This window comes from Xiphophorus maculatus, chromosome 10 (genome assembly GCF_002775205.1).
Source record: "Xiphophorus maculatus strain JP 163 A chromosome 10, X_maculatus-5.0-male, whole genome shotgun sequence".
NCBI classification, from domain to species: domain Eukaryota; kingdom Metazoa; phylum Chordata; class Actinopteri; order Cyprinodontiformes; family Poeciliidae; genus Xiphophorus; species Xiphophorus maculatus.
The window spans coordinates 8,211,805-8,239,658 of NC_036452.1; the positions used below are offsets into that span (position 1 = coordinate 8,211,805).

A 27,854-nucleotide genomic window follows, 5' to 3' on the forward strand; every position below is an offset into this window, starting at 1 on the left:
GTCAGTGTCTTCAAGATGCTGGTGTGATGATGCTTCAGGAATAAGACTCTGCAGGCTGGACTTTGGTTGAACAGCAAAGTTTTATTACAAACTGCAGCCTAAGTCAGCACCATCGAATCACGAGGAAATCTTGGCCCAAGAATAATCATGTCCAGTGACTAGCCAAATCACTGGACAGCACCCCTTTCATAGGGTTCTGGCCAACTCATACTCCCCAAAGTAAACATTATCACATATCTATGTTCCAGATACAGGCAGGTCTTGGCGGCAGTGTATCTGCTAATGCATCTGGAGTCCATAGAACAGTATCAAAAAAGTCCTCCTGTATGTTCAGACACTACACTCTCCAAAAGTAGAGGTTGCAGAGTTGAAAACTCGTCTTTATAGATGTGTGTCTTTTTCTTGTGAAACACAATTCTATCTCAAAAACATTTTAAAGGGGCAGTATTATCTATTTTCCAGACGTAGTGCTAATTTATAGCACAATCAAATAATTCTGTTGCTATCAGTTGTTTTAATCAAACATGACTTAGAAATTTGACTTTGCAATTTAACACCTTGAAATTGGCCTCTGTCTCTTTAAGAAGCTCCTGCTCTTTCCGACATCCTGCCATCACAACATTCCTCCATTAAGCCTTTAAGAAGGCTTTTACCAGCATTTCACTGAGAAGTAGCTTTTATAATAAGCTCAGCAGATGCACAGTTCCAACAAAGGTTTGCTAATTTCTGCTGCTGCTAGACTGGAGGAGCTGAGTGGCGGCACTTTGTGAGGTGGAAGCCTGACTTGGTAACCACTGCTCTGAGGAGGAGATCCATGGAAAAGGAAGCTTAGTGAGACCAAATGTTTCTACACCCATAATGGCTGCCATGGGAGATGAAACGGTTTCCTCAACATGCATGAAAGAATCAAAGTAACATTCCAGTTATGTTTTTGATGAGGGAATAACATAATGTACAACTCAAAAAAGTTGATTTGACATAATACTGCCCCTTTAAGGTTCTCAAATGTATTCATCTTTATTAGTTAAAGGCACACAACAAACAGTCTGTAAGAATATATGTGACATATTCCATTATTCTGTTGTTAATAAAATCTCAAAATTGTAAGGAGATTGGAGAGCAGACTGAATGCTGGAGCTCAAAGGATTTGACTTTATATTGAGCCACTTGAGAGCTGGCATGGCAGACAACTTTTCCAAAGGCAATTCTGTTGGGGAAAATTTTTAGAAAACAAAGAATAGGTTTAAAATTAACAATACCGCAAAAGAACAGTCATTTCTTCCACACAACATGCTTAAACATGTTATTACCAGTGATGCTGTTTCCCTCAAGGTCAATCCTCTCCAGTGTGGCTATTTCAGTGAGCTTCTCAGGGAAGATGGAAAAGCTGTTATTAGCTAAATTGATGCTGGTCAAATGTTCCATTTCTCCAACCTCATCTGGCAGCTTGGTGAAAATGTTGCCCTGCAGGTCAAGTTCTACAAGGCATTTCAAAATACGAATAAATGGAGAGATGTTGTCTGTATTTCTGCCAAAGTGTAAAAACCTTTAGTGGACATTTGTGGTGCAAACAACATAAAAACAAAAGCCTCATCTTTGATACTGTATAAATGACAAAAAGAGCACGGTGATGTTTGTTTGTCTCTACCTCTGAGCTGGGTAAAAGTTGAAAAGAATTTGCTTGAAATGGCCTTCATTTTATTATCAGCTAAAGTGACAATGCTGATGTTTTCTGAGACAGTCCTGAGGACCTTGAACACACCATCTGGGAAGGAAATGAGCTGGCAGTTTGATAGGTCTGCAGTGAAGGAGAACATAAGCAAAAGATTATTAAGGACTAACAGATAAAAAACACTATATATCTAACAGTAAAGACACTATGCAATCTAAGGAACACTAAACTCAAGCCTCTGCCTCCATCTATTGGTAAAACTAGAAATAGCTTCAAGAACAAATCTGTTATTCACTAACATGTTTCCAAATTGAAAAGTTGAGAAGAATATAGAAGAGACAGAGAATTCATATGGTTTGCCTTACCCAGGCTGTCTTTGCCTTCCTCTACTGTTGCATTAATCCTCCGGGCCACATTTGCGACTGCCTCTGCCATTTTCAATTCAATCTTAAGACAGAAGCAATATCCTTGTTATTATTGACGAACGTAAAATGCATACAATGATCAGACCTAAAGAAATATTGTGAGGCTTCTTAAAGTACTCTCTACAATATAGTGTACAGTATATTATATTGTACTCAAATGGAAGAAACCTATATCAAATTTCTCATGTCACAGACTTATCTGACTACCAGAAGTGAGATCACACACAGTAAACCTCAGTTACAGCATATACAGCAGAGAATTTCAGTGCAACCAAGTGTTTGTATTTGTAATAATTCTGAAAATGATTTGTGTGTTATTTTGCTTTTAGGATTTAAGGCAACAACACCTGTGATTCTGCACTGCTTGTTCTTTTCAAATACACAACTAACTACTCAATAAATACCATAAAGTCACCTGAGCAGTGTTGTCATGGTGTTTGCTTTGCACTTCTGGTCATAAAATTTCAACCAGTGACTGCAAAATCTCTATGACACACATAAAAATACAGCACTTTAGCCACACTAGAGACTAAGTTCTCTTCTTTGTTTAATAATCCAAACACTTTATGTCAACCACAAATCTGCTCTTTTAAATAGATCTGCATTCAATCTATTGAAAGAGATTATTTCAGGGCTAAAATACAAATAGGAAGCTACTCACCCAATCAACCAGCCAGTATGTGTAACAGGAATTGTCAGCTGTCACTGGTGGCTAACATTAGCTACGGCCAGGTATATTTTTAGCTCAACAGAATAAGCTAGTTGGCATGAATAAAGGACTTTTTATTATAAAAAGCTATTACAAAGGTCTTAGAGCGTTAGTAATTTTCTCAGTAGGTGATATAAGCAGATAAACGGAAGCTGTTTTAGTTGTGAGCTAAAGCTCAGAGCTAACAGCTAATGAACCAGGATGTTCATGAGTGTCGATATTGCGCTGCACTTTTACGCAACTGCACAAAGTAAAGCCAGTGAAACTTAATTTTTTAATTTGTTTAAAAATATTATGAATATGATTCGCCTGTATTTTGTAACCTGTAATTCTGTATTAATCAAATTGTATTAATTATTATTAATTTAATTTAAACGATAATAATATTAATATGCAGGCGATAATTTTCACTTTTACACTGGATGTAAGCTTCCCAAGTCACAGATGAGAATATCAAAAAAGATATTTGGAATTTACAAAACAATTTTTTTTTTTTTTAGTTTATTTTAAAGCAGTAGTGTGTCTTGTTTCGTACATCCCATCACCACGTCAATATTTTAGGGTACCAAGCTATCCTTAATCTGCTAACTATTCCACATATGAGTATCTGAAAACTTATATTCGTTTTTATTCTTTAAAGGTTAAAAGTTACAAATTTAACTTAAAATTGTTTTAACTCTTAGTACTGAAAAACACAAATGCAAAACTAGATTATTTTCTTCACATTTTGTGTGAAATCAAAAAGTGAAATGTTGACTTACCTCTGAGTCCAGGTCAACTATTGCCAGTTTACCAGCAAGTTTCCTGTCACTTTGTGTACTTTTCAAAGGATTTGAAAACAATGAGTTCCCTGGCTGTAAAAGAATAGATTTCTAGTTTGGCGTCATGACATCTACTTTACAGGATTGCTGGATTCTCCTTCCATACACACAAATATACAATGGTTCATTTTGCAGGCTGCTGGAATGTACTGAGTGTGAGTCAGTGGATGGCTGAAGCTCTCTAAAACTCTCTAAAGCTCTCCAGTTTGGAGAGTCAGCTCTTTCTGTGGCTTGCACATTCGCTCCAAATAAAACACTGATATGAGCATGATGTACAGGTGCATCTAAAACACTGAATATCATCAGAAAGTTGAACAGATTATCTATGAATATCTATTATTTGTTTTCTGCCACTTTACTTTGTAGAGGGGCAGAAAGCGAATAACAAAATTCTGCCCCTCTACTTTTTTTTAACTCTATCCTCTTGGGTTGGTTTTTGCTTTGTGATGTTTTAAAGGCTTTCTACAATAAACGTATTTGCACGTAAAAAGAAAAGCTGACTTTCAGAGGAAAAGAAAGAAGCATCAAACTGAATTACACAGAAACATTTTATATCATGAGACTGTAAAGATATGTCTGATATTAATAAGCGAAACAAAACCTATTCAAAATACAAAATCAACATAAATAAATTTGTAATATTTACAATAAATATACATTAATTTACAGTAACAGCAAAGAATAATACAAGCAGTGCAGGAATATTTAATAATTCAATTTCATATTTACATTACTGATAGGTTGTGAGGTAATAACAAACAACATTTAGAGTATGCATTCAGTACTTCTTAAAATAACATTGTCCTCCTTAAAAACTGGCAGCCACATCATAAATTTAGGTCACAATTACGAAGATGGATAAGATGCAGTCTTAACAGTACACAGTCACAAATATCGAAGAGCTTTTCCTCCCCTAAGGCTAAGTGTTTTCTTTTCTGTTTTCCAGGAATCGTTTTGTGTTTTTACAACGTCTGTGCCGTCCTGCCACTCTGCAAACCAATTGAGTCCTTGGCTGTGCTGTTCACTGGCAGCCGCACTCATCCACAATCATGTCTTCGTGGTGTCGAAGGAGCATCTCTCCGTTCTCGAAGTACAGCATGCTCAGAGGGCTCATTTTGATTGGTGCGCAACACGGTAGCACCGCTCGTTCGGGATGGTAATGTTTCAGGAGACTCTTAGAAAAAAACACAGCATAGGGAGTTCAAGTTAAGATTTTGCAGATGATTTCCATAACCACAATTTCTTCACTTTTTTTTTTTACACATTTTTGTAAACAACCTACTCAAGATAGATTTTCTCTCTAGCACGTGATCAGAGGCCCAAAACACAATATACAAAAATATTCAACCTTTGAACTGTTTACTAGTTTGTCACATTTGCGTTTTTGAGCTTTTCTGTACTGTTCTATATCATAAAGTCCCAATAAATTTCAATACATATTTTTGGCTTTAACATGGCAAATTGTAAAAAGAAGTTACAAAAAAGATATTCTATGTTCACATCTTTTCAGGTTTACATTTAATGCAAGAATTGAAACTACTCTACTACAATCCACCCACTGTCTATAATATCTCCTTATCCAAGTGAAGTTACAGGGGGCTGGTGCCTATCACCAGTTACAATGTGTCAGTGATTAGTTGTAATCTCATTTTCACAGACAAGTTGGTGAAAGAACAAGTTTACTGTGAATGTACTTCTAATAATAGATTGATTAGGTTTGGGTAAACTGATTGAGTTTATATTGATTTGTGTAGCTCAGCAAGCAAAACCAAACTTTTTAAAATGTCTTAATGCCAAAAACAAACAGTGGTGGATGAAAAACAAACAAACTGTGGTGCCACTTACCTGCATGTAAGCATGATTTGTTGGATTCAGTCCCTCTCCCAAAGGACCAGGACAGGAACCTTCACATCGGTAGGCATTGTATCTTTTGGGAAAGACGATCCAGGAACCCCAGCCGATTTGATTGAAGTCGATGTGCAGGTCCACTCTGTGGCAGAGGGATTTTTCGCCCCCTCTCATGAACACCTGCGGGCTTCTCGCTGTTTGTTCTCTCTGGCCCCGTTTGCTCCTACGCCTCTTTGGCCAGGAGACCCTTTTGATTTCAGCAGGGGACAAGAACTTGGATTGCTCAGCTGTATGCAACAGACTGGCTTTAGCCCTCGAGCTTTCATCAAACCCTGTGTGGGAAAAGACGACCAGCAAGGCCTGACCACTCATCTCGAAAACAGGCTGAATAGGGAGACATCTCTTCTTCTCTAAGGTTATCATACGCCTTGATATTCTTTTGCTTCGGATTTTTGCAGCTGCTTTCTGCCTCAGCCAGCCCAACAGGGGGTTTGTCATGTTGTACACCTTCCAGCTGTGTGACGAAGTGACCAGTGACGATTCATTGAGCAGTCCCACTGGCTCATGATGCAGGTGATACACTTCCACAGAGATGTTGGGAGAATTTTGTGGTGGAGGAAGTCGAACTCTCAGTTCTGCAGCCTGGATGTGCTTGTCAGTCTGTAACACGTGTAGGTCAAAGGTTGCCACCCAACGTCCATGTCTGTAAGTCAGACCTGAAAAACAACAAAGTAACAAAGCAATAAGTTTGCTTTGTTATTTATTGCTTAAGTGTAAGTTTAACTTTCTAGTTAAACTTAACTTAAACAATAAGTATGATAACCTAGTTATCATATGTTATAATTCTGCCCTATAAAAACAGAGGGCAGAATCAGAATATAAAATAATTTATGTAATATCAGATGTGTAAGTTAGCATCAGTAGGAGATAAAAGGCTGTAATTTTAAAAATGTACAAAAGCTGAACAAATAAGGGGAAAACAGCCAACACAACAACTTTGCCGTTTTATAGCTAACTGCTATTAGCTTTAAAAACCAGTCTCTTTGATCACATTTTATGAATTCAAACACATTCATCAACATGGTTTGTGCATTGCTACTTGTGTGGCTGATTTAATGAGACACAAACAGTTAAAAGTGCAAATAATTTTTTTTCACCACATTGGAAAGATTCAGCAGCCATTTTGGATTTTGAGGTTACAATTGGTGAGAAAACCTTTAAATTTCCCAGTAGGAATTGTTGTTGTTTGAAAAACACATTTTGAAGTGTGCAAGACAAAACTGCCTTTTGTGCTGTTTCCTAATGTTTTCTTTTTTTTTTTTTGAATATGTCAAGGAAAGCAAACATAATTAAAAAAATTTTCATTAATTTTCTTTGGCTTCAAAAAGAAGAATGGACTGACCATAATAAATCATTTTGAAGTTAATTTAACATATATTACAACATATATTATGCAAATCAAGTAAGAAATATAACATATATTAATGTAATAGTACAATATACTATATAACAGTCATAATACCAATCAGTTTAAGACTGTGCACACTGGACCGATGCACCTTGTTCTACTATTTTTTGCTTTCCTGCCTCCTTCCTATATTTGTTGCTTTTGACTTGAATTGTACTAAGTGGGCGTTACATTATTTGTGGAATAAGTTTTAAAATGATTTATCATTGACTAATTTTTCAACAAAAACAAAATGGGATTTTAAAAGTATAATATTTTGTATTCTAAAACGAAAAACACAATCCCTTCCTAGGGTTTGTTTCTATTTTTCACAGTATTTTATAGTTATCAACTATTTGATGTATAATTAAATTACAATAAATAGATTTGAATACATTGAATTTCATTCTGAAATATTTGTTATATATTGTTATGTTACATAATATGTATTTTTCAATAAGTATATATTATGTGTTGAGAGTCAGTATGATCCAATGAACACCTCTGATTACAAGATTAAGGCCTTCAAAAAAAGAAAAGATGTTTAATCTTTCCATTTTAATTGCATTGCTCTCCATTGAATGTGACTCTTGATCAAAAGTCCAATCCATGTTTGCTATTAATCCACTCAAAGCAAACGAGCAGCTGAAACCAATCATTTAGCACGTCCGTGCTCGTCCTCTGGCTCCTTGCATATCCTCAGTCAAGCAAATATAGTAGAGCTGTGAAATTGGATTCAGCAGCTGGGCTTCTGGAGCCACACCATTAAATCCCGAGTTCTAATCTAATCAGACCAAGTGTGAAAAAAGAACTAAGGGAAGTTGTTGATTTGACCTTAACAAGAGATTTGTATAGGGGGATGTCTGGCGAGGTACCAAATCAACATCACCTATTTAAAGAAAAAGAAAAAAAGAGGTTTGCTTTGAGAATTAAGAAGAAAACCGGCCTTTTCACACGCTTATCCTTGCTTGGTTATTCACCCCCTGAGCGAGAATGTGGATTGAAGCCTCTGAGGTCGTCTGGCAAGAAGAAAAGAAAAAAACCTAACATCTCAGAGGGTCTTTAAGTGCCACAGGAGGCCAGACAGATTAAATGCATGCAGACATTTTCACCTATTTGTTTATAATAGTGTAAATTCCCCAGCTCAAACTGGTCTAATTTAATCTAAATCAAAGCAATAAACCAGGTCTTACTTTTCGATATCAAGCTCTTCACTGTGTCCGCTCGCTTCGCCGCGTCCTGCTCCATGTTATCCAAAGGCCCAGAGAAGTTCGATCTGAAATTCCTGTATAGATGCATCATATAGGTTGGCAGGTGGTGTCCCGTGGATCTTTCCGTCAGAGAGTACCGCTGCAGAGACCTCATAATGAGTCCATCTCTGGATTTATGGGTACCGTGTGCCAGCAACACCAGAAGCGATGCGTGCAGCGCGACGCCCAGCGCTTCCAATGAGCGCATGATGTCGGTCAGTCTGAGGCAAGCGAGATTCCTCCACGCCGAGCAGATTAGGGGTGTCTTATATACGGTCACCCACCCACTTTCATGTTTAACAAGTTGCTGAGAACATTAAAGGAAATTGACATGCGTCCTCAAGACTTGTTACCTGACAGCTCATCAGCCATTCAGTTGGTAATGAGGCGGCTGGGGTTGCGCAGTTTACGCGATACGCATCGGTTTTGTTTGTGTCAGGCCTCAGCAGCCTGACTCCCCATCCTAGAACTAATTCTTTTGGCTATTTGTTGTGGAAAGCTGACTTTGCACATCACCCTTAATGGTAATGGTGATAGATGGATCATGGCGGTGAGATGTCTTTCTTCAGCAGGTTCAGGGATGATGAGAAAATAGGAGATTTATTTTTCTAAATGTAGGCGGCAACCGTGGAAGAAAACCAGTTAGAGGCTGCAAAAATATTTGAAACTAGGGTGTAGATTTACATTACAGCAGGATGGCAACCCAACTCCCCATTCATGAACTATTTGTTTCAGTTATTTGTTTTCAGCTAAGCTTAGCTGTCCCCATGATGCTAGAGTCTATTAAATAGCATCTGAGAACAATCAGGTCACTGTGCATATTATACACTGGGTAATGACTCATTTAATAACTAACTTTTTTTTTTACTATAGGAATGGCCAACATTTGTTAACTCAGATTAAATATTCCTGACCTAGTAGATTTTAAGCATACTTACAGAGGATTTAAAAAGTTCAAGCACCCTTTTGAAACTGTTATGATAGATCATTTCAGAACACTGCCTTCACAAAGTTGCCCACAATAATGCAACCATAGTTTTGTGACTTTCTAGTTCTATTTCTGAACAAACAACACTGAAGATATGTCACGTTCAAGGTGGAAAAAGTTTTGAAATGATTCATTATGGTCTCAGTTTTTTTTATGCAGGGGTATAGACATTTATCAGCTGTGAAATCAGTCCTAATAAAAATAAAGTTAGTTAGAATATTACAATACAATAATACAATATAACTGATAATCTATTAGAAATTCAAATTAGCTGTTTATATTTTCATTCCAACATCTAGAAACGGTAAGAATATGGTACAACTACCCACCTGGGTGTAGCTGCTTAGGTCACGTGAGACCAAAACTGAACATTTGGCTTGCATGGATGTTACTGAAAACATCCTCCCCACAGTGTGACATAGCAGATAGCCCATAGCATGGCTGAATCATGCTATGGGGAAATCTGGTCAGAACTGTCAAAAGACTTTGAGACTGGAATGATGGGGACTTTGAGACTCCCCATCATCAAATATGTAACGTGTTTGCATTATGCTGATTATTAGCTTTTCCCCATAGTGCTAAGTAAACCAATAAATGGCAGCTGAGAACAATCAGGCCACTGTATATGTCAGGTGTGGTAACAGTTTTCAAACTTTATGTAATAAAACAAATTGAATACATGAAAAATTATTAGTTTTTCTGGGTTGGTACAATCTAAGTATACATATTATAATCAATGGCAGTGAAAAATATTTATATATTCACATTTTAATGTGCTTTTTAAATGCTCTATTCTTATTTAAAGTGATAGTATTGCTTTGTGTGTCGTTGCTATCATTTGCTACTTGCTGTGTTATAGTTTATTATTGTCATTAATCAAATTGTAATAGATTTAGCTTAAAGATCTGCTGAAAGATATCTTTAACAGCTGGTAGAGAAATCTACTACAATTCAAATAGATAAATAATAGAGTCGAAGCAGAAAGTAGCAAAAAAATAAGTATTGAGTCAGACAGTAATTAACTCTAATCTAATCAGTATATTTTAATGTCATTTTTCAGTAAAAAGCCTATGTAAAAAAGAGAGTGTCTTCCTTGGAGCTGTAGCATATTAATGTAAAAACATTTATTTGATAGGGACATTTGAATTATTTTTCTAGCTCCCCTGACTAACTGGAATACACATTACAAGGTAGCTGGTCTGGGGACACACTTCCTGTAAAGTCTCGCAGCTACTTTTACCACTGACCTACCTTATCATTATCAGCTTTGAATCTTGCAAAGCACAACTTATTTTCTAGTTAACCAGTAGGACAATACTGCAATAAACTGCATGTTACAATTGTATGTTTTGCCTGACTACAATATCAGTCACTTCACACTATTTGTTAAATTCATAACATTTATAAAAAAAGCTAATTTCAAACATTTTTATTTAATTTAAATTTCAATAGAAATTCAGTAAAGCTTTCTTGAGCTCAGAAGCTAATGCAGGGTGGGAACGACCAGAGAGAGTTGCCGCTTATTTCCAACTTGTTCTTTACATAAATTATGAGTTGAAGATATTTTCTAGTCTCAAACTGTTCTAAGCTGTAAAAGCAGCAGCAGAAAGTAATACATTATCTTTCAAGTTAGAAATCTTTTAAAGTAACATTAGATGTTTTCAGGTTCATACCCGTGGCCCCATATTTGCCAATGTGTTGTGTTACATCTACGTTGTTTTGGAGACCCCTGACCAATGAGGAGCCCTGATTGGCTGCGCACTGTTTGCTTATTTCCTTGGCTCACCCTGAAATTATGGGAGTCATGTCCTGGTGTTTATATTGAGGAGTCACTGTAAAGGTTCCAGTCGAGTTTGTTTAAACACCACAGGCTGCCTGAGGATTGTTGGTGACCATACCCATCCTTTAACAAACACAGTGTTCTCATTACTACTTCAAGGAGGATAATGAATGTTGTCACAGAGCTCAAAACATCTCAAAATGAACATGACAATGAGTTAACTGTTCCCTAGAGCCTCCAAAGTAGCCAAATCTCAGTCCAATGACATGGCTTGGGATGTGGTGAAATTGTGGATTTGCACATGGATGTACAGCCTAGAAATCCATACCAACTGTGAGATTCTACTGTCTCAATATGGATCAAAATCTGTCTGTAATATTTCCAACTCCTTGCTGAATATATGCTCTGAGGAATTAATTGCTTTTACAACAGGAAGCAGCCAGTTAGCATCTCAAAAGCTAAAAAAATAAGTAATCTACAACAGTAATGTACTCTGGTTCTGCGGCCTGAAAATTGAGCTGTTAGCATGATCATGAAACAAACAGCAAACTACTTCAGAAACAATGTAATGCTGACTGCTGCTTGAGATCCTTAGTCCACAGCAGCAATGACTCTTTGAAAATACATGCATGATATGAGTTACGACAACATTTATTTTCCCTTTGGTGTAAATAGGCTAAAATCTTTTTGAATTTAATTAACCCATCTATGAAGATAAGGGGGTTCTGCAAGGTGTACCCAATAAAGTGGCCAGTGAGAGTACCTGATAAATTTGTCTTTATGTGGGAGTACAAAAATAACTAAACTAGTATTAATATATGCATTCAGATCATGTGAACACCATATGTTAGCTTGAAAGACAAGTGTCCATATTAAGATAGGAGATGAAAACAAGAGATAGGAGATATAAAATAAGTGGAACACTCTGTCGTCCCCAAACACATCAGTGGGAGTGTAATCAAACAGGAAACAACTAACGTAATCTGCTTTTAATATCAGACTCCACGTTTCTCATATTTCTGTGCCTCTCTATGCAAGGTTTCTGTGTTCTTACTTTGACTCGCTGATGAAGCATCTGTGGATAACCACTACTCGCGCATGCGCTGTGTGTCAGAGCTGGCAAGCAAAAATCTTTTCCGTGAAATTCTCAAGATAGGACAGAAAAAAAACTTAATAAGCCGTTGTTTGTTTATCTTTTGCTGGTAAAAAAGTAAAAGCTGTATATTTTTACAAGCTTCGGAAGACACCATGGTTCGTCTGGACGCTTTTCCACCGACTAAGAGCTGCTGAAATGGTGAGTCGCTTTAAAGTTTACCGTGCTCTTGTTGCAATGGCAGCCTTAAAAGTTGAGATTTTTTCCCTATTTTTTGATGTTTGGACTTAAAAACAATCACCGTAACTTCTACGCTTATACACGTTGCTTGTGTTTCATAAATACTACAGTTCTTCAGCGTGCTTTTCATTCTACGAGGAATTTCTTTTCAGGCTGATGGAAGCATGTGCTTGGCATCCCCCACTCTGCTCTCAATGCTTTAACTGTATTGTGCTTTGCATCTGAGCATTTTAGAGCCATGATGAAAGTTTGAGTTGGAAATGCTTGGACATTTTGTCAGAGCTCATTCATGTGCAAATGGTTTATAGATAATTAGGAGCTTTTGTTTTCATTAAACAGGGAGACAACTTGCAATGATTTTCATAACCATGTAGACCAGTGAATTACACAAAAGTAGTAAAATATTAATTAATTCTTAATTTGGTGCAATAAACCATTGCACTAAATTAATTACCTGAAAGTAACTAGAACCTTAAAAAATATATTTTTGGTTTCAGAGCACACAAAATAATTTTTTAATATAACAGTGTCTTTATTAGCTTAAAGATTGGAAAGATAATCATCAAATATGACACCATAGGTATGAGAAAGACCCCAGTTCAAGTAAGACAAAGCACATGATGCTCTTTGATGTATTGTACTGGGGGTCCCATCCAGCTGGGACCGTTCTCTGTCTCTGAGATCTGGGCATATCACTTTACCCTCTGTCCCCAGGGGCAGAAGACAGAAACTGGCGCTTGTCAGTGTGTTAGCCCAGATCAAACCGTGAACATCACCATTAATCAAAATTCAGCGCACAAAACTCACCAGAGAGTGAACAGCTGGGGAATAAATGATTGGGCTCAAAAACATTTCGTTTATCTTGATAAGAGGCCTACAAGATGAAATGTAGTTCTCACAGATGGAGCACAAAAAAACTGGAACATTTTTATTTGGAAAATGCTGCCATAGCTTCCTTGTTAATGGCAATTATAGTGGCTTGAAAAAGTATTTATACCCCTTGGAACATGCTTTTCAAATTTTTTTCCAAATAAGAGCCTGAAAAAGTCTTGCTCGCATTCAGATCTCTTTACCCTGACAGTAGAATCCAGTGTAACTTATTGATTTCTGAATGAAATAGAGTCCACCGTGTGCAATTTAATCTCAGTATAAGTAAAGCTGTGCTGTAAAGGCCTTATAGGTTTGTTAGAGAGCATTAGAGAACAAACAGCATCAAGAAAATGAAGGAACACACCAGACGGGTCAACAATAAAGCGGGGGAGAAGTTTAAATCAAAGTTTGGGGTGATCTCTTGCAGCACATGAAAATGAAAAAAAAAAGAAGCTAAAACACAGCTGTAACCGACTGGAGACTGGGTTGGATGTATTGGGTTCTGTCCCAGAAATGTTTGTTTGAACTGATCCATTTTCCTTTCTGTATGCTGAGCTATACCTAATTGAATTTAAAAATCCTTGATTGGACAAAAATAAATTTGCCAGAACAAATATCCAAGTAGCAGGCATTGTGCAATGCAGTGGGTTAATTCCACCACAAGGTGTCACATTTCATACAAGCACGTGGGAGAACAGTTTATTTCCCATCAACATGTACTTTTGCATCTCTGTGATTCTCATTCGCTCCTCTCTGGAGCTGCAAAGTGATTTTGTGTTTTGACTCCTTTGACCTTGAAGAATAATGATGCAACCGTGAAACCATCAGTGGTATAATATTTTGTTTGGCAGCTGAGAGCTGAACTTTTGTAACAGGTGAAAACACTTTCCTGTGTTATTGTCTCCTTTTCCTGTTACACCGTGGCCTACTAAATACACTTTTTTTTGAGTATGACACAGACCAGGACGGCGAGATATTTAGCTCATGTCAGATGATATGTAGGGCTTGTGCAGTCTTTCCGTTTGGGACATTAAACAGAGAGGATGTTTTACTTAATCTGTCAAAGAACATCCGTCTTTTATTTCATCTTTTTTTCTAGTGAGGAAGGAAGTGAAGCTGTCAGAACACTCATTTCATGCAGCTATATTTCATTACATTCAGTTTATTTTTGCAACGCCTTTGCTTTTCAGTTTTGCTATTATATAACCCTTCACAAGAATGAAACTGTGCTAATCAATTCTCCTTCCTCCAACAGATTCATTCTGGTACTGAGGTCTTTTTCAGGCAATGGGAGGGCCTGGTTTCACTTTTAATGGTGTTGCAAGAACTTCAGAGTCTTGGCTCGCAACTCTTGCAGGAAGGAAGGAACAGGTGTGGCAGCAGTAGATTTCTGCATCCATATCTCAAAAAGGACTCCTGCGATCTATCTTTTGATAGATTGTGGATTGTGGGTTGTGTTTGTATGAATATATTCTGACAGGATGCCTGTTAGTAGAGAAATATGATGTTGTCTTGCGAAAGCATCCATGCCCTTTTATTTTCTCTTCTTCACTTTTTTGTTTCACAATCTAAAACTTCAACGTATTTAATTTATTTTAAATACAATTTTCAGTGAATAATTGTGAGTTGGAAGGAAAAGGATACATGGTATTCAAATTGACAAAAATCTGAAAAGTTTGGTGTGCATTTGAAAGAAACCTTTCTTTGATCTCATTCCCCAAAATGAAATCCATAGAGCTACAAATTGTATCCAGTGGTTATCCCTCATATATATTGCAGTTGCACATTAATGCTTGGATGGAATTTTTTAGTAGGTTTTTAGAACTCAACCGCAATGGAGTCATGCTCTTCATTCCCATAATATGGCCAGCTAAATACTATTTCTGGATTTTAGTAATGGAGAGAAAGTTGTGGAGACATTGTGATGAAGGATAAAAATAAGAAATGCGAAGACAACAATGGTTCAGAAGTCCAGACCCAAATGCTGTTGAAAATTGTTCCCAAGACATAAAAAAGGCTGTGCTTACAGGCTCTCCAGTAATCTGTTGAATGGGCAAAACGTTTTGTCTCTAGATGTTCAAATATGATAGATACATTTACCAAAAGAGTTAAAGAAGATTCTACAAATCATTGCCATGGGGGAGCTATAGTCATAAGCTTTATAAACCACATCTTACAGATTTTTATTTGTAAGCAAAACTGAAATCATGGATCTTTCCCCCGCCCCCCTTCGCAATTACGCAACACTGTGTGTCGGTTTGTCACATACAATCCCAATAGAACCAGTTTTGTTTGTGGTTATAATCTAGGAAAATGTGGAAAAGTTATGCAAGGCACTGCATTTCGTCCAGTGTGTGGTTTTCGTCTGCGTATTTGCATGGAGAAGTGGTCTGAGATGTTAGGGTTATAATTACAGGCACTACGTCAGACAGCCGTTTGCAGCTGAAGCTCAGGCTTTAATCCAAGTATTTGCCCAGCTGTTAGCCTGTTTGCCTTCAGCATGCCGTGTGTTAACTGCTAATGAATGGAGTAATTAGAGCTTTGTAGTGAATCAGGCTTGTGTGATGTCATCTGTGTGCAGTTGTTAGGAATTTATCAGAGCTTATGCTACGCTGGGTCAGTGAGGGTCAACTGTAACAGTTACGGTTCATTCCGATATGAAAAGATCAGCCATGTGTTTGAAAGGTGCAGCGCTGCCAGGCGGGGGCTCCGGTGGTGAACTGGATGATGAGTAAGCCTCTCTGGACCCGCCTCCACATCCTCTCCTTACACATACACACAGATGCACACGCACGCACACACAAACCCGGTCATGCAGCTTTGCACCTCGTACATATGGGATGCATTCAAAAAAGTAACAGACAACCAACAAGCAGAGCATACCTATTCACACCTAAACCTCTAAACACTTCCTGCTGGGATCTGTCCTGAGTGAAGGACCCGCTTTGTAAGGACACGCTAACAATGCAGAGACTGCCACCTGCTGTAGTTTGATCGGCAGGCAGAGACGGATTGCCTCACAGATCATCAGAGAGAGATGCCAGCGAGGACGTGTGACTGAGACCGGTCGTCCGCTGCCTGGAGAGCTGTCAGTTTGTTTTCAACCTGCTGTTTTCCACTTGTGAGCCTCTCAGAGGGTGGAGCGAACAGCTGAATGTCAGGTACAGTTGGGAGACTTCTCTGTTATAATGCCTGACCTCTCCTGTAGAGTTCTGTTGGCTGTAAGGAAAATTTCAGATTGTTAGTTTGATAGTGCTCTACTGCAAGCTTAGATGAATTGATAATTTCTTGTAGACAAAATGGGTTTTTGCAGTTGCACAGGTCTGAGCTGCGAGTGAGAGAAACAAATCTGAGTAAAATCTCACCGATGCAGGCAGAAGGCAGATTTTTTAGGCGAGAGACAGACTGAAAGCCCTGTCGGTTGGTCCTGCAGCGCTGACAGTGTTGCGGTCGGACACTTTGGTTTGAAGGAGAAAATAAAACCGTATTTTACTGCAGCCTTGAAATCAGAGCGCTGAAATTGCCAGCCTGACATAGAATCAATTACAGGCTGGGATTTTAAAAATAGAATCACTTACTCTTTTTTTCTATGTTTTTCCTTTTTTTTTTTTTTTTTTTAGCAAAATGCAGATTTATGCAAGTTATTCATGTGATTTATGTCACGTCTAAACTGAAAGGCACCTTTCCCTTTAGTTTTTGTATTGGTTTGATCTCGCAGTGGAAAATGAGTTTCACGTCTTTTGATCAGATTTGCAAGCAGAACAATAGCACTGCTTGGTTTCCTCTTTACAAGCTGGTTTTTTCTCGTTTTCTTTTTAGAAACAAAGACAAACATCGCTTCTGCAAGTTGACATGAATGCACAATGAGTTGAGTTAGTTAAAGGAAAAACAAAATGAAAGAAAAAAATATTTTTGCAGAGGAAGCACTGAGCTCATTTCCAGGCAGATCTCTGATATTTCAGCTCAGGAACTTGCCGTGTCCTGTAGAGCCACGCTTGTGCCTAACCCTTAACCTCATTGGGTGTACATGCATACAGCTGTAGAGTGGAAGCTTCAGAGAATACTGCTGAGCGTTTCCTGTGAGCTAGCGCCCCCCTCTCGCTTTGCCATGCAACTGAGTTACGGTTCCTGTTGTATACAGTAATGAGATTATTATGAGTTTTTCATTTCTTTTCATGTCGGGATGGAATCATACAACATGTGATCTGATTAAATGTTTTTTGGTTTTTTTTGCTCCTGTTTGTTCGGCCTCTCAAACTTAACATTGGCAGACTGAATAAGTCGCCTCCATGGAGACAAACGGGGTCCCTTAATGTAATGACCAATGTTACACAAGTGAATTGAATTTGACATCTTTTGTGGGTTGTGCAACCACGCTTGTGGCGTTGTGCTCAACCTTGGTATAGGATGTGGTGTTGAAAGCCCTCTGTATGTGTCACAGAGTGTATCTCTCTCTTGAACCAATGTATGTCTTCTGAATGAAGCGTGCTCCGCATCCTTCCTCTAGGCCAACAACAGATGCATCCTGCAGCTGCAAGCTCCTTCCTGTCTGCAAGGGGACCCTTTTGTGTTAAGATGCAGCTACAGCGAAGTTGGGACACCGTATGAATTTAAATGGAGCAGGCCTGAATGGAGCGATGCTAGTTGGCTGGCAGGCGGTTCTGTTTTCCATGGTTTTACTCTTGACTGTGTCATCACTACATTTAAGCGCCTGCGGTAGATAGTTTCAAAGTAAACAGGGATAATCATGCAAACATGTTCATGCTTCTTGAACTTCCACATTTTATGATATTACAACCACAAATCTTTATGTGATTTTTTTTGTGTAAATCTGATGATAAAAATGATAAAAAAAATATATAATAAAATACTATTATATTATTTTTAGTTAACTGTATGGCTTTACTTCATGCTACAGCATTCACAAATACTGTTCTTGAAAACATTCCCATTTTAAAAAGGCGTCTTTAGGACGCCATAAAGAAATTTGATTTATATTAGTAAACCTCACACAATCACTGCATTTAATCCTAGTTTTAAATTTACTGATATTTATTGATGCTCTTGTGGTACAAACAGTAAAAATAATACACTGCTCAAAAAAATAAAGGGAACACTTAAACAGGTGTTTAACACTTAAAGTGTTCCCTTTATTTTTTTGAGCAGTATATTTTACTAATCCCTCCCTTAGTTTATTTAGTATCATTAATTGAAAATTACTAAGACAACAATAAATCAAATTCTCATTATAGCAATTTTTTAAATGCCCAGTCTTAATATCAGCTCTGACCTGTTTATTTTTATTTTTTGTAAAAGCTGAAGAAAAGTATCTCCATAGCATGATGCTGCCGCCACCATGTTTCTTTGTGGGCATCATTTTCTGTGAGATGTCAAAAGCTTCAGGTATTGTTTTAAACCCTGACTTGTTCCTCTGCCGCTTAGCCTACATGATCCAGTTTGTTCATTAGTGATAACACAATTTACATTCCACTTGATAATTATGCAGTGCTTTTTGTTAGTCTATACCTTAAAACTTAAGTAAAATACATTGAAGTTTGTGGTTGTAACATAAGATAAAATAACTCTTTATTAGTCGCACAAGTGGGAAACATAAGTTGACATGACAGAAAATGGACAGTAAAAAATAAAGAGTAACAGAAGCAGAAAAACAACTGAATGAAACGGTACAATGTAGAAAACACCATACAAGCTAACTAACAATATACATTTAGAAAATATAAATATGGAAATAAGAAATAACAAAACATAGAAAAGTTAAATAGACATGAATATTTTTGCAAGGCACTTTAAATTAGGACTTAAAAAACTTTTTATTATAACTGTTTGCATTGGTAAAGAAAATATTTACAATGTAAGCGTGGCACGTCTGTAGCCGACATGAGGGATTAACAGCCTCTCTGATGAGCTGCCATTATTGGCCCTTCAGGAGGATGTTTATGACGGAGGGCTATTTCTACTCAGGCCTCCGCCCGACTCTGCCTGCTTTGGAAGTCTGGGTTTGCCTTGGCTGAAATCACTAGTTGCTTTGGAGTCGGTGGCGCTTGTGTGTGTCAGGGACTTCCGTGCTGAAAAAACTTGAACTCTTTAGTCTTGCGGTGGCAGAGCTGACGGAGAGGAGGCTCTCTGATGCACCAAATTCAGTCTGAAACTTGTTCTGCAGCAGCAGTAATGTGACATTTCCTCAGCAGGCCTTTGAAAATAAAGTATTGTGAAGTTATCAGGCAGCTTGTTGTTGGACAAACTACAAAGAACAGGCTTTAGGAAGGCCATTAAGTGTTTGAAGGATACCTACTAATTAAATGGTGCAAAGTAAGTGATTGAAGAAATTTTGGGTTTTTTTAGTACTCTTTGATGTTGAAAACCCCTTCATCATCATTTTTACAATCTTTTCCCCTGGGTTTAGGCTGGTAGCCAACAGTAGCTTTTCCATGTCCAAAATGACAAAATGTGTATAAAAAAGTCGAGCAAAAATGCAACCAAAGATAGTGTTATATTTGGAACACAGAACTTAAACAATGACACAAAACAAAATGGTGATTCAAGACGAATGTAGGTGTGGGAAAATCTTCTGCTTGAATTTAAGTTCATGAGTTGAAGATTTATGTTGTGTTTTATCCAGTGATGAGGAGAAATGTTGCGCAGTTGCTTGGAGACCTTGGAGACTGGCATTGTACCCAGGGATTTAAAAGCGCTTTGAGTCTGCCTGAAAATTACCATAGTAGGGAATGACTGCTTGTGACAAAAATGTGACTATAAAATACTAAAATTCTGTCCATATTCAGATGGTTTAAGAATTCTTTCATCTTCACCCATTTCTATAAGTAACTGTCTCAAGAGAAAACTTTGCATTAGTGAGTCATGCACTCTCTCTGTGACACTATTCACACATTAACACTCTATAGCTAGTAGTTTACCCATAAGAACATGCTACTTAGGCCCTAAAATGTCACTTTCATCTAATGCTACATATTATTGATAGAAGGGAAGTTAAAATACAAAGACGATATCTACAAATATTCTTCTTAACTTGGCTCAGACACAGAGAAAAGTATGATGCTGATAAAGCTATGACATGACAGTACCTACTTGATAAACAAGTTGGCATGCCAGGTTTCCATGGCGATCTGGCTGTTGACTCTATATATATCTAAGTTGTGGCATTACTTGTGTTGCGTGATTATCTCTCAGCTTTGGGTTCTTGCTTCCCTTAAAGTCAAGCTAAACAAGTTTACCTCCTCACCGACCTGAAGGTTAGTTCCTCAGACGTTACCTTTCTTTCATGAACTTTATAGCAAAAGTTCTTACTCATTTTTTCTTTGTCTCCAGTTAGTGTGCAACTGGACATATTTCCACAAAAAAAATTTTTTTTCTTGTCGTGAAAACCGATTCTATTTCCATCTAGTGTGATTTCAGACAGGACGTCACTATTCATATATGGTAGTGAACTCCTCTTATAGAGGATATGACTCAAAAGGCACCGTTTGTTTCACAAAAACAGGTTTTAATTGTAATCGTATGCTTTCAAAAAAATTTTAACTTCCAGCTGTAATTAGTTATGTTTGATACTTTTGAAATTATAGGGTTTCCTGCCTTCAAAGTATGATGCAATATGCCTTCTATAATAACTCAGATTTATTAGGTAACATCTTAGTGGTTTAATTACAAAAATAGATTTGTTTGCATGTATTCTTAGTCTATTCACTGTTGGGTTCTAACTGACTAATACTAACTTTGTTTAATTAATAATGACATAACAAATCAAAATAGTTGTATAAAATTATATGTTTTTGCCTATATATTTGCTAATATTTACAGCTTATAATATTGTGTTTCTCTCTGAGAAGTCTTTATTTTGCATGCCCCCTATGAGAAGAGAGCTAAACTTTAGCCATCTGGCCACCAGATGTACGACAACTTCCTCCACTCCCCTCCGTAGAGACTCAATTCTCCTGCCTAAATCCATTTCCCAACTTCAGACAGGAGATAGCACGCAGCAGAGCAGGACGTTGTCTGAAAACTTTGAGTTTTCTTTCTTCCTCTCTCCTTTTTTCTTCATTGAATGCCAAGCTGTCAGGGACTCTGATTTCCCGTGAGGGGTGTTTCCCACCGTCTGAGGGGGGCGGGCGACGGGATTCCAGAGAGGAATATATTTCTTCTTTAGATGGGATGCCAAGTTCTCACACTCTTTTCGGACCATGGCGGAAAGCAAGCAGCAGAGAAAAAGTCCTGGAAGTGGAGATCGCTCCTCGTCTCATTTGTAAGATATCAGATTTTAGTGGAGCGTTGTGCCGTAAAGGGTTGTTATTTTGTTTTAGTTTTTTGTCTGTTTTTCTAGTGGTTGCCGCAGATCTTTGGCAGCTGGGTTGCTTTTGGTATGTGGCAAAGACTGAAATAGAAGTGGGCAGATGGAGCAAACTGCTCTTTTAAAAGATTGCTTGCTTTTGTGGCGGCTGGGTTGGGAGTTTACTTTTCTGTTTTTCATTTATATTGCCTAAAAGCTGCAAAATGATTTTAAACTGTCTGAAAAGGAAAAGAAAAAAAATCAGTTTGTTGTTTTAACAGTTTGCGCTTCAGAGAAGTGAATCTTTTTATTGGCTTGAAAGCTTTTCTGAGTACAAGGTTGATCTACCCACTCACCTCCAGACGCAACAACGAGGAGAGTGGCTGTGACTCATCCGGCATCTCTCTCTGCACAGCCAGAGACAAATTGTATTCGAAGCTGGAGTTCGCACAGAGATGCTTTGAGCTTAAATGCTTAAATTCATCTGAACTGTGTGGCAACAAGTTTGTTTTCATTTTGAATGAAACATGTTTGGGTTATGATTAGGATGGTTTACACTCAGGAACTAGTTCTTTTTTATTTGTAGCTTCCTAAATTAGGGCTGATGTTTTGCTCCCGACTCTGAGGGTTTGTTTATCTGCAGAGTGTCCTGAAAAAAAACTGTTTTATTCAAACGGAAGGAGATTAGTGTGGAACTCGTGGCAGGCTCGTGTGAGCCTCTATTTTAAGTTGCATGGGTGGAATAGAAATATTTTTACACTTTTCTCTAATGTCCCATGTTTGTAATCCAGATGAAGGCAAGTTGTCGTAAAGTTAATTTAGGGCTGGCCAGTAAATCAATAACAATATATATTGCGATAGACGCATGATCATTATAAATACGTCATACGTTGGATACAATGTTTAATAGTTTCACTAAACTCTGAAACGATCCTGAACCACACAGCTTTCTGGGGGCTTAAAAGGCGTTAAGCCACTCAACCTCTCACGGTCTAGCTAACTCACTCATTCATTCTTTGGTTACCTAGCAACAACCCGTAGAGTAACTTGTGCAGCAGCAGTTTCAGGTTTTGCCAAGAGCCTCGGTGTCACTGGAAAAGTCTGGGATTTGATTTCAGTATTGTCCAGGTCTTGACAAGTGTGTAAAAAGAAAGTAGTATGGAAAATACTACGTATTCTCAGGCTTTTTGTGCCCTGCCCCTTTAAAATTATACCCATTCATACATCTAGCTGATCAGTTAGATGTTTTGATGGGCATGTAACTGTTATTTTAACAAACATTTTAGTTATTGTTAAAATAATTCAAATTATTTGAACTATTATTAACATTTTCTAGTATAATTTTTATCAATTATATTGTTAAAATTGTTATATTTTAACAATATAAAATATAAAAATAATTATACCTGCTATCTAGTATAACAATAATTATACCAGATAATTAATGTTAAAATGATCTAGTATAATTTTAACAATAATACTAGATAATGGTATTGTTAAAAACAAAACTGTCAATTTTGTGCATGTAATTTTTAACGAGTTATAGCATTTACTAACTAATTAAAAATATCGATCAATCAATCAATCAATCAATCAATCAATCAATCAATCAATCAATCAATCAAAATTTATTTGTATAGCACATTTCAGCATCAAGGCATTTCAAAGTGCTTTACATCATTACAAACACAGAAACACAATGCAATATAGAATCAATAATCAAAACACAGCATTAAGTCAGGTTAAATTTGTAATTGATTACGTTTCAAATACAATCCTAAACAGGTGGGTTTTTAGTTGAGATTTAAAAGAAGTCCTTAGATCAGGGGTGTCAAACTCCAGTCCTCAAGGGCCGGTGTCCTGCAGTTTTTAGATGTGCCACAGGTACAAAACGCTGGAATGAAATGACTTAATTGCCTCCTCCTTGTGTAGATCAGTTCTCCAGAGCCTTGCTAATGACCTAATTATTCCATTCAGGTGTGGTGCAGCAGAGGCACATCTAAAAGTTGCAGGACAGCGGCCCTCGAGGACTGGAGTTTGACACCCCTGCCTTAGATATTGCAATAACTAAGGAAATAAATGTCTCAGTGATGATTTTTCCTTTGAAAGAGGCACAGGTTTATTGGAATGAGCTAGCCAACAGCCAGTGTATTGTATGTGTGTAGGAGATAATATTTTGGTTTAAAAGACAACAATAATATGCATTGATGTGGTGGACTCACCAACTTTCAACAAAATCTTTTTTAATTTGAAAAATGCCCTCCAAATAACTGTAAAACTCACATTTTCTTGTTAAGTTCATTTAAATTTAATGTGACAGACTACCACTGTCTTCTACATCTCCTTGCTGAAGTGTGAGATGTTCTCTTCACACCTTAAACCTCTTTTTAAGTGACGTTAGGCCTCTTTGCCGTTACTCTCGCATACGTTCAGGAGTCTTTTCTTCCTATCTCTGAGTCTCAAATTTATATAATTCGCAGCAGCTTGTGGAGCATGGGTACAACTGCCAGCGCTGCCCCACAGCCTGTTTATGTAGCGCCGCCGCTTGACAACGTCCACGCCAACGGGATGGCCCATAGCAGCATGAGTCCAGTCCACATGGTCAACATCCACAACAGCAGAGCCAAGTCCATTATCACCAACAAGGTTGCACCAGTCGTCATCACGTAAGTCCCTCCTGCTGACCTGCGTTCTCACAGTTGGGTGTTAATCCTGTTTGATCACTGTAGTGACATCCCGCCCATCTCAAACCTCCAGGCGAAACGTTTGCTCCCGTTATCATCTCGTTTGTCTGCTTCGACCGAGCAAACAGTAGTTGATAATTAAACATGCCTATTTTTTATTTTTTACACAGCTATAACTGCAGACAAGAGTTTCAAATTCATGACAACTTCCTTAAAGCTGACTACAAGGTTGGTCGGATATCGGAATCCTTGCCTGAGCATTACTTGGTTAAGGTAAGGACTAGTCAAGCTTCAAGCTTTATTAAGTCACAACAAGGTGCCGCCTTATCTCCGAAAGCTGTGGAGGAATCTCACCTGTTTCTTTGTCTGCTGTTTTCACATCTTCATGTTCAAATTGCAGTGCTGTGTTGGAACATTGTCATTCGTTTTTTTTATGATCAGAGGCAGTCATTGAAACAGAACTGTTGGCACCCCTAGAACAAGGCTTTGATGTACTCTATGACCTCTGCTGCATTAACTTTTTTGTTAGGGTTTAACCCACAACTTCTGTTCATAAGTGGGAGAAAATCAGGGTATGTTTCCTCAATAAAGTATAAAAAGCACGTTTTACTTTTTGTTTTGAAGATCAAATATTCAGCGGTGTTTCCCAATATTTTTCCCCTCCATGTAGAATCCCCATAAAGGACTTTGGATGTCGTTGAGAATGTTCTTTTGAAAAGCTTCTCACATCTCTGTGCATTCTCTGACCTCACTTTAAACATCTCTCTGATACTGAAAATAGCTGAGAGCTGATTGGGGGAAAAAAATCAGATTTTGATCAACTGGATCAATTGGATTTCCCAATACATCTAATTTTTTCCTGAATTTACATCTTTTACTTTTAAATTTTACTCTTTGTTTGGTAAAATCTTTTTTTTAGATTTTTGATTGTCTTTGGTATTGATTATATTGATTATGGTATTGGTTGTGACTAAACCAACAATGTAGTGGTTTAGTCACTGCATTGTTGATTACCTTCACACTATTTAAACAAGAAGATTTTGTTGTAGTAGTATCTCACATGTAGACACACTTATATATGTGTATGGAGTGTTTAAGGGTACTCTTTATTCAGGAGAGTGTACAGAGCAGAGCAGAGATTTAAACTGTTGAGACAACAAACTAGCCAGACTGTGTCAGCTGTGCTGTTTTTTGCTAACAGAATAGGTCAAGAACTTGTAAAATGAGTAAAAAGAGGGAAAACAAGAAAACTTTTATCAGGGTTAAGCTCCCAGACCGATTCAGATTAATGTTGTTTCCAGGGTGAATACTTCATGGTGCAGGATGTGTACAGCAAGGCAGATGTTCTATACACAACGAGCAGCTATGGAGCCCCCAACTTCCGCCAGGTGAAGGGAACCTACCCGCTGTATGGAATGGGTCAGCCAACCTTGAATGGCTACAAACAAGTTCTCCAGAGACTTCAAGCCCAAGGACAGCAGGTGATCTCTCGCTCTCTCTTCTTTTTTTTTTGTTTATTTTTAAACTTGACTCTGGCTGGAACTGAGGACTCTTTGTCTTCCTTTGACACAAATGGTTAGCAAATGATCGGAAAGAACTTACCGTGTTGGAATGTGTGGAGTTCTTTCTCAGTGTTGTCAGTAAATATTTGAGTCCTCAGAGGAAGCTATGGCTCAGCTGAAGAATTGAGCAACCATTAAGCTCAATTCTTAATGTTGAATTGAGCTTAATGTGTTCACTAAGACATTATGGTTATTATTACAGAAGGCTTATTTATACTTGTGCTAAATTGCATGCATGAATATGTAGTCCTGCTAGTTTCCCCAAGACACTTGGATGTTGTTTTTACGTTTCTATTTCCAAGTAGGAGATTATCTTCTTCTGCATACGAGAGGAGCCAGTGGTGTTCCTTCATAAGGACGATGACTTTGTGCCGTACACCCCGCGTAGGAAAGAAAACCTACATGAGAACCTTCAAGGACTGCAAGGAGAGGAAACAGTAGAAAGCCTCGAGCTGAGCATCAGAAACGAGGTAGCAAACATATCCAGTTTTTATGTAGGAGAATAAAAACATTTGAGACGTGACTGAGTGAAGGTTTTTCCTTTACAGCTCCATGACTTTGCAAAGCTCAGCAAAAACATCTTGTATGTCTACAACGACATTGAGTACTTCAAAGATGAGCCGCAGAAGATGTCCATAACGTGCGAGGAGGACATCCACGTGACGGAGGAGGTCTATAAGAGGCCGATGTTCACCATGCAAGGCTACAGGTTGGTTGACGCTTTCATGGCTTCCTGTTTTTTGTTTCAATTTTTCTTTCTTAGATTAAAAATGTAATCTAAAAAACGTAATTATAAAAACAAAGCTTTTTCTATTGAGCATATTATATATCTACAGGTGACATCACCCACATAACGGGAGACATTTCAACAAATAAGTTCAGATTGAAAATAAACTATAATTATTTCATTAAATTTACTGGACAGTTTATCTACATTTTAATGTTTCCTTAATCTTTTTAGTCTTCTTCAGTCATTAAAAATGTGGTATTGCTGCAGCAAACAGGCTGCTTTGCTATGGTGCTTGACAGGAAAATAATTTAGACTTTTAAGTATCTGAGTGAGCGTTCAGCTGTTAAAATGACCGAGCTGTAAACAAGCCAGTACCAGTCAGTAGTTGATCGATTGGTGTGTGCCTACTGAAGATAGGGGCATCCTGTTTGTTGATTTATTGACATGATCTCCTCACTTCCGTTTAAGGGACAGAAGGTTGTTCAGAGAAGCAAAATGCTTTGATGTACAGTACTTTGCTTCTCTTCATGCTTCTTGAACTTGTTTGTATTTCATCATGATCACAAACCTCAGTGTGTTTTATACTTTGTAGAACTACCTTCTTCTGCAGACCAGTTTTGCACATTTAGAGCTTAACATTTGTGTCCATTCTTCTTAAAATAACTTGAGTTCAATCAAATTGAGTGCAAGGCGATTTTGCCTTTGAGTGCATCCCCCATCCCCTCCCCCGCCCACCCCGTCACCTCTGACCAGCTTTTCTCTTCCTGCTAAAGAAGAGCATACCTACAGCAGTGGTATGCTGTATAAGGTTTCCACCACATCACTGTTTTGAAAGTAGGACAAAAAGTTCACTTTTGGTCTTACCTGAGCAAAGCACCCTCATCTTGCACATGTTGGTTGTTTACCCCCATATTGTTTGTTACTAACTGAAAACAGAACTTCTTGAGCTTTTTTTTTTATGGTGACAATTTTTTCCATTGTGAAAAAAATAGAGATGTACTGATAAATCCATCCATTCAAAAACAACAAACTCCCTTTCGAAATCTAATAGTAAAATATTTTTGCCACTTTTAATAAATACAGTTTATGGAATGCGTGATTAATGGTTCCTAAATGGTTGTCCTAAATAAATAAATATATCTATTTTTTGTAAATTAAAATGTTAAAAGAAGGATTTATGTTGAATCTTGTATCCTTTTTCTAATGTACATAACTTGGTATTGTTCTGTCATATAAAATCTCATTAGAATTTAAATTGACAAAATGTGGCTAAAGTTAAGGGGTGTGAATACTTTTGTAAAGCACTGAAGTTCTATTTATCCAGTGATTCTGATCCTATGTCTTCCATAACTCCTTGTTTACTGCCTACCTGCTTTTCACCCTCATAAGTTAAGTGAAAGCTTGAGGAAGTTCATCTGCCTTTGAATGTTTGC

At 37.6% G+C, this 27,854-nt stretch overlaps 3 protein-coding genes across 12 annotated transcripts in view; 1 reads left to right on the forward strand and 2 right to left on the reverse strand.

Annotated features, from left to right (window-relative positions):
- Window positions 1-61: 61 nt before the first annotated feature.
- On the reverse strand, window positions 62-3,644 carry lrrc20 (leucine rich repeat containing 20). Of its 4 annotated transcripts, XM_023340346.1 has the most exons (6): window positions 2,759-3,024; window positions 2,513-2,583; window positions 2,038-2,119; window positions 1,649-1,798; window positions 1,311-1,478; window positions 62-1,207 (listed from the first exon to the last, which is right to left on the reverse strand). In XM_023340346.1, exons 3-6 carry the CDS (start codon window positions 2,105-2,107, stop codon window positions 1,074-1,076), a joined length of 522 nt encoding a protein of 173 aa, XP_023196114.1. In that variant the 5' UTR covers window positions 2,108-2,119; window positions 2,513-2,583; window positions 2,759-3,024; the 3' UTR covers window positions 62-1,073. The 4 variants fall into 4 exon arrangements, with proteins under 4 accessions (XP_023196114.1, XP_023196116.1, XP_005794642.1 ...); XM_023340348.1 differs by lacking the exons at window positions 2,513-2,583; window positions 2,759-3,024 and adding an exon at window positions 3,568-3,644; XM_005794585.3 differs by lacking the exon at window positions 2,513-2,583.
- Window positions 3,645-4,312: 668 nt separating this feature from the next.
- Window positions 4,313-8,380, reverse strand: nodal (nodal growth differentiation factor). The gene is made up of 3 exons (XM_005794586.2): window positions 8,116-8,380; window positions 5,473-6,191; window positions 4,313-4,801 (listed from the first exon to the last, which is right to left on the reverse strand). The coding sequence occupies exons 1-3, from the start codon at window positions 8,378-8,380 to the stop codon at window positions 4,649-4,651; spliced, it is 1,137 nt and encodes a 378-aa protein (XP_005794643.1). The 3' UTR covers window positions 4,313-4,648.
- A 3,664-nt stretch (window positions 8,381-12,044) lies between these two features.
- pald1 (phosphatase domain containing, paladin 1) overlaps window positions 12,045-27,854 on the forward strand; it is a 46,213-nt gene continuing 30,403 nt past the window's right edge. Inside the window, exons 1-7 of one of the 7 annotated variants that reach the window (XM_023341015.1) lie at window positions 21,148-21,421; window positions 21,500-21,536; window positions 23,926-24,111; window positions 24,300-24,402; window positions 25,431-25,610; window positions 25,997-26,161; window positions 26,240-26,400. In XM_023341015.1, the coding sequence (XP_023196783.1) occupies window positions 21,331-21,421; window positions 21,500-21,536; window positions 23,926-24,111; window positions 24,300-24,402; window positions 25,431-25,610; window positions 25,997-26,161; window positions 26,240-26,400 (923 nt within the window). In that variant the 5' untranslated portion in view covers window positions 21,148-21,330. Of the gene's footprint in view, window positions 12,235-15,940; window positions 16,305-21,147; window positions 21,422-21,499; window positions 21,537-23,925; window positions 24,112-24,299; window positions 24,403-25,430; window positions 25,611-25,996; window positions 26,162-26,239; window positions 26,401-27,854 lie in introns of those variants that run through there. The other 6 variants (XM_023341012.1, XM_023341014.1, XM_023341011.1 and 3 more) reach the window with 6 other exon arrangements.